The sequence below is a fragment of the Blennius ocellaris genome (genome assembly GCF_963422515.1).
Source record: "Blennius ocellaris genome assembly, chromosome: 6".
Lineage (NCBI taxonomy): Eukaryota > Metazoa > Chordata > Actinopteri > Blenniiformes > Blenniidae > Blennius > Blennius ocellaris.
Window position 1 is genome coordinate 8,325,528 of NC_137655.1, and position 7,093 is coordinate 8,332,620.

At 42.0% G+C, this 7,093-nt stretch overlaps 1 protein-coding gene across 1 annotated transcript; it reads right to left on the reverse strand.

The window, feature by feature from the left end:
* Nucleotides 1-234: 234 nt before the first annotated feature.
* LOC308131513 (transcription factor 15) lies at nucleotides 235-2,338 on the reverse strand (the record flags this gene model as incomplete). The annotated part of the gene is made up of 2 exons (XM_080498253.1): nucleotides 235-272; nucleotides 1,750-2,338. 2 exons carry the CDS (start codon nucleotides 2,336-2,338, stop codon nucleotides 235-237), a joined length of 627 nt encoding a protein of 208 aa, XP_080354379.1.
* Between the last annotated feature and the right edge of the window lie 4,755 nt (nucleotides 2,339-7,093).

A 7,093-nucleotide genomic window follows, 5' to 3' on the forward strand; every position in this document is an offset into this window, starting at 1 on the left:
TTCCCCAGAAACAATGGCTCTCAATTACCAGTCAACAATAAATTAGAATATTAAAAAGCCACAAAGTAGTGGATGGGGTTGAGAAAGCTTGAGGTGTGCGACCTGGTGAGAAGTCTGCAGATGTCGATCGGCGAGCTCTGTGCTGCCCGAGGGTCTGCGGTTGACATGTAGAGGGGGGGGGCAAACCTGATCCACCTCCCAATCTCCACACTCGGGGTGCCCAGTGTTTCTCAGTTAATCCCACTTTATCCAAGAAAGACGGGCTGTCAGATCTAGGAAGGAGGAAAGCATTGAGGGGGTGGAGGGAAAGACAAAAGCAGGACAAACACATAAGTTTTGATACATTTTAATGACTGTTTAACAAGTCTGAGGTCTGGGCCCAAAAGAACTGGGGCACACTCACTCCTGAAAAGCCCCACAAAGAGGCTTGGGGGCAGATTCCCAATGAATTAGTCAAGCAGTAAGAGGGCAAGCGATTGTGTTTTGATAAAATGAGGCTCATTTAGGAGCAAAGGAAACACCTGGGGATAAAATTCTGCAGGAATAACACACTCTCGAAATAACATTGGCTTTATCGAACTGCGTAGTTACTATTTTCAACCAACACAGGGGAAAAAGTCATTACTTTTTGAACACTTATCAAACTCATTTCACAAGTTTAAGCTGCAAATGTAAGCTTGTGGAAAGCTTATTTGGATAGCAGAGATGGGATTGAGGGGTTAAATGATTGTAGGACATTGAATGAAAGAGCAAAGTTTCTCTCAGGTGAAATGATCATGGTCCTGCAAAATATGTTAATATAGTTAGAAATTAAAATACATCACTGGTTTTTCTGTGAAGCTTTAGGATTGTCAGCTCCATCTGCACCGTCCTTTGTTCAATATATCCACTATCTCTGCTCAGCACAAACTCACAACACAACGAACAAACACAATTTATAAAGCTGCACGAATCTAACTATAGCAGACTTCATCTTGTTGAATCTCACCCCTGAAAGAACTGCCGAGTTCATTATCCTCTCCTACAATTTGGACCATTCTATACTAATGATAAGTATGAAGCATTTCATTGAATTATGAAATTTAATTTACAACCTTTTCTAAAGGTCATTGAGAATGTTTAAGACTCATCTTGCATAGAATTTCTTTTTAAAACAACCTGGTCAAAGAGCTTTGAGATCACACCATATATAACATGTGTCCACTGCTTCAGGACCTCTTCAAATCCTTAAAACACTGTGAGTTTCACTTTTGTATTTTAATAACTGAAGTACTACTGACACGGTTTGACATTTCTGGTAGTGAGCTTTGGGATGTTTTGTGGAATTGGTGGCTGGGCTGTGGATGACTAATATATTGTTTATGTGCGTTTTTTTTTGTATGTTTGTTGGACTGTTGTGTCTTATGACATTATGTATTTAGGACAATACATCTCTGAGGGCTATCCTTACAATATATTTACAAACTTCCAAGACTTCATGAACTTATGGGGGAGGAGTGCCACTTAATAAGTTTGTCATTTCTTACCTTTTTTAAGAATCTGTACATGTTTTTATGAATAATTGATATTAGATCATTGTTTACAGTCTAGAGTTAATAATTTACATTCATAAGTTGTATTCACTTTATATTTCCCTAACAATTGAACTGACCTTGCCTAATTTGCAGGGAATTTGCAGGGAATTACTGAAATCACAGTGTATTTATAAGGGGCAGCTTTAAGACAGCGCAAAGTTTGCAATCAGCTCACCACTCGTGTTCCAAATGGCGTTGGTTTGATTCTTGTAGCCGTTCTTCATGCATTCATCCACGTAGGACTTGGGATCGCAGCCCGACACGAGGATCTCCCTCAGCAGGGCGATGTAGGCGATGGCCAGCCGCAGCGTGTCTATCTTGGACAGCCGCTTCTCGTAGGGAAACGTGGGCACGTGGCAGCGCAGCTCCTCGAAGGCGGAATTGATGCTCAGCATCCTCTTCCTCTCCCGGATGTTGGCGGCGTGCCGCTGCACCTTGTAGGGATGATGCGGCACCAGTCTGCGCGCTCTGCTGATCTTGCTCTCCTCCAGGGCTTCGTCCACGGACGAGCCCTCACCCTCATCCAGGCACGCGCCCTGCGCCCCCGGAGACTGCACGTCGAGGTCGGTGAAGGTCAACTGTGCGTCCGGGAACATGGACTGACAGCCGAAAGAGGACCAGGGGGACAGCTGGCCGGTGGCCGCCGTGCAGTCCAGCAGGAAGGTGTCCAGCTGGCTCTGAAACGGCATGTTTTGTTCCATCTGACCCCACAGTGCAAAATCCGCTGCGCCATCCTGGTCGAAGTCAAACAGCATGTCCTCCATGTCTTCGCTGCAGTGCAGGACAAAGTTTACGGCGGAGGCAGGCGGTCCAGCAGTTCCCCAGAGACAGAAGGTAAACCTACCTGGCCGAGACTGTGCCGTGCGACTGCTTCACGGGCACATCTCCTGGATTAAATACTTCAGGGCCTCCGAGCTTCTCGGTGGGTCGCTGGGTCTAATTCTAAAGCCTGAAAGGGACCTCTTAAGAACTCCTTACCCCTCCTTGTGTATCGCCCATTGCTTTAAAAACGAATTACAAAAGGATCAGTGGATCTCCAAACGACAGAAAGCGGCCAAAACACGTGTCCAATTATAAATCTCCCCCACCCTCCACCCCCCCAAGTAGCTCGGCTAATATTGACAAAACACTCAGTATTTAGCAGTTGTTGGAGGGCTTGTGCCGGGCGACCACTATGGCGCGGCGGGCCGCGCAAACCCGGTGGCCTCTGAATGGGGCTGTTATACTTATTAAAGCTCTTCTGACAACAAACACTACTCCCAGAAACACGTAGAAGCTTTTTGTTAAGATACAAACAACATTTTAATGTTTTGTTATCCTCTGCCCCACGGGTTAATTCTCGTGCTTACATATTTTTTACGCACTAAAGTTTTAATCCCAAACAGACCTAAACTATGTCAAATATTCCCAACAGTGTCACCGCAACTTGTCCCACAAAATGTGGGTCTACTGGCCACATTAATAAACTCCTAATGTGCAAATGATATGAGTGACTAAAGGGTGAGCTTTGGAGAGGACGCGCGCTGTAATTACGCTCGGGTTCATCAAATAAGCGCGTTCTTTCTCAGAGGTTGGTTGGAGGGCAGCTTGGGGATGGACTCTAATTCAACAAAGCTGTATGTTTGCTAACACGTGTTTTTGATTTGACGAAGTCCTCCAGGATGCTAATTTAAAGAGAATCTACTTGTTGCAGTAAACACAGGCGGCTCGAGGCTTCTCCACACAGAGGAGGAGTCGATCAGGAGGCGGCAGCTGATTTAACCAAAATCAACCAAACCAACAATACAACAGCTGAAGCCTGTAACGGGCAGTTGTTGACAGACAGAAGATGTTTTTGCCTGACAGGTGACAAATGTATCTCAATCAACACTAAAGCGTCCAGGAAAAGAAGCTGTGGGGCCACAACACGATTATAAACCAATAATTCATTTCTGATCATCACCGAATTACTTTGATTTTAATTACGAATCTCACTCCATTTACCCGAGCTCTTTAACTTAGAAATGTTTTGTTTTTTGCATGAAAAAAGTTACAGTTTTCTTTTAATGACAGGTTATAAAGAGGCCGTTTAATCGTCTGTAAAAAAAAAAAAAAAAAAAAAGTTCAATTTCGTTGCGTTTAAATTTAGTTGGGGGCTTTCTTTTAAGAATTAACGTTTCTTCTTCAAGAATCGTGTGCCAATTCCATCTATTCTACAGTATGAAGTCATTTGAAATAAAAAATAATAATAATTATGCCTTGAAATAATGTTTGACTAATTTGGGTTCATGCGTAAAAGTGTAAAATACAAGCACACCTAAACAAATATTGCCACTATTTATTATTTGTAGACCCATTTAAGACAGCTTTTGAAGAAATCTTCAGTTTATTTCCTCCAAACATCGTCTGGAATCATTTCTTGATTGTGTATCAACCTTTTTTATGTTTTTACACTTACCAAAAATAACGAATAATCATATATCTGGGGAATGATGAGAGAAACTTTAATCACACTCTGTGGCTCAGAGCTCTGTAAACAAATGAGTGATGCCAGAAGTAATTGAAAACAGGAGGCCTGGCGAGGCACAGTGATACAAAATATGCACTTTGGGGTTTCAATACAAAAATTGAAACCCCAAAGAAAAGGGGAACAATTAAAAAAAAAAAATCTGGGGTAGATAGTGCATATATTAGCGGGTGTTTTTAAAGCACAAACTGTTTGTCGCTTTTGTCGTTTTTCTCCCCTAGAATATAAAAAGTAACGAATATGTAAAACTATCCATAAAAAAAAAGATTTATAATTCAAGAGTTATTTTTATAGCTTCGATGTTTTTTTTTCCTTTTCATTTATAGTTTTTTTTTTCTTTCTTTTAAGCTACAGCTTTCCTCCAAAGCAAAACCAGGCCGATTCCAAAAGGGAAAAAAGGCGCATGTGGCATTGCGCGTGTGAGTGCATTTATCTTTGTGTTTGTTACTGTTGTGGGGGGTTAACAGACTTTCACTTTGTGGACAAGGTCTGCTTGTAAAAACAAAACAAGTTTCCACGAGGAAAAATACATTTTACATTGATAGTTGAGTAGAAAAGTGTGTGTGTGCGTGTGTGTGTGCGTGTGCGTGTGCGTGTGTGTGCGTGTGTGTGAGAGAGAGAGAGAGAGAGAGAGAGAGAGAGAGAGAGAGAGAGAGAGAGAGAGAGACCCTGTCAGGACCGTATGTCGTCCTGCCAGCAGCATCTCTCTACCAGATGACGCTCTCGGTTCTCCGGCTGAAGAGCCGCGCCTGTCACATTCAGACCCATCTCATTCTTTACAGCTTCACGGATTCAAAAGGTCTGAAGGGTTGGTTAACAAACGATGCCACTTCTTTAAAGAAAACTGGAAGAAAAAAAACCCAATCAATCCGACTACTTATGCATGTTGCGGGAGCTGAGAAAGACGTGAATTTCCCTCGCCAAACACTTGTTCAAACTTTTGTTCTCTAAGTTATACGTCGATTCACGCATCTGCAGACAAGACACAATCAGTGTGTTCTCTCCAAAAGACCACAGCCGTAAATATCCCTCCCATCCAGAGCTTTGAGCGCAGAGGACCGGGCAGGCTGGAAAAGTCAAGTGCACCTTTGGACGCAGCGCAGTGCGCACGGCCACATGCTCACAATTAGGACTGCGGTTTGGAGCTGTTTCGAGTTCCCACCTGGGAGTTACAAGGAGGTTAATGAAACGGCAAATCGGCATTGATCCGCACCTGCTCTTTTATGTTCCTCATATTTTTATGCTTTTTAATCACTGACACGTTTCGAGGGGTTAATGTGGACACTGCAACCCACACAGTGTCATATCAGACAATTGATCTGTTTGCTTTAACTTGAAGGTTTTTTTTTTCCCTTCAAGTCGGGGCCAAAAGGCTTTGAAAGCTTTCTCTCTTTTGTGTTAGCGTTCTTCTTATTCAATTCTCTTTAAACTCTGCAGCTCCCCCTAGGATAGCCAGAGCGCCCCCATAGCATCCCCAAGAAATGTTATTTTTTTCCAGTGGTTTATTTAGATTTTTTGTGCCAAGATTCTAATTTGTAGGCCTGGTTAATTAATAAATACACCAATAAAACGTTTTTTTATTTGTATTTTTTTTTTACTAAAAAGCAGTGTGATGTGATTCAGCCAATCTCTACAGTGCTGCTTTAACCTTTGAACTTACTACTTCCTGTTATTAAGAGCGCATTTTTCCTGGTGAGTGGTAACTTACTAATAGTAATGAAACGTGGAGCGCTTTTTGCAAAAAAAAAAAAAAAAAAGGGAGGTGGGTAGGGGGGTGAGGACAAAATCACTGACGTCTTTGCCCTGAACCACAACGACCGACGTATCTTTTTATTCTGACATTTCATGGCGAGTGATGATTATTGCGTATTTGGGGTTTGAGATTTGAACTCTGACTCTTGGTTCTCTCCATGCAGTGTTTATTAATATGTCATTATATCCATCGAACCAAATATCTTTCTTTCCGTTGAGGTTTTGGTGACTGGCAGCAGGAGGTAGTGTCTTTGTCTGTGTGGCCGAAATGAAAACTTGCTGTGTGTTTTAGTCCCTGCTGCTGTTGAGGCTCCATCAGTGACATTCTTGTGTTAAAGTTTACATTCAGTGGTGTGTTTAAGTGGCAAGCTTGTAAACCTTTCATCTTTATTACTTTAGATAAATATCTTGCGTTTTGTGTCGCACAATATTGTTTGAAATGGCTGAGCTTTTACTGTGTTTGCGCGACTGTTCCGTGCGCGGTGTGGCGCGCGCATATTGTCGGTGCTGCAGTAGAAAATAAACTAGAGATCTCTAAATTCCCCAGCATCGTCACTGAAAGATCAAACTCCCCCATAGCACCCGCAAAAAAAAAAAAAAAAAATCTCTGGCACCGCAACTGGACAAGATACACCAGGTCCCGAGTCCATTGACATCTTCAGGGGCAATTTAGAGTGACAAATCAACCTTACTTGAATGTTTTTTTGTTTTTGTTTTTTAAATAATCTATTGAAATTAGGTTGTCATTCTAACAAAGTGTGCATATTTTTTAAGTAATATCTGTGATTCTTTTAATGTAGTCAATCACATCAATGCATTGAGCTTTGAGATAAAGCCTTTCTGAGTTGCAGGGATGTTCCGGATTGAGTCATTTCTGTAGTTAAGAGAAATGTTCAGGAAAGAGCTATTGTGTCGCCTAACTATATTGTGAAGAATAAAATATCAGAATATGTGAGATTTCCATAGGTTACATTTAATGCTATTAATGAGTTCACTCTCACTGTGAGGCAAAACCACTGACAGCTCCACCATGCGGCCTGAACAGTGTCTTTTAATTTCAAAATGTTGCATCACTGAAAGGTCATGGGCTCCGAGCCCACATCATGGCCGTGTCAAATTTGCATGTTCTTCTTGTGCATGTGTGGGTTTACTATATGTAATAAAAACAAAAACCCTGCATTTGAGGTTAATTGTGGAGTCTAGATGACCCCTATGTGTGAAGGCTGAGTGCCTATGTTTTTAATCTCCTCAGAGATTACAC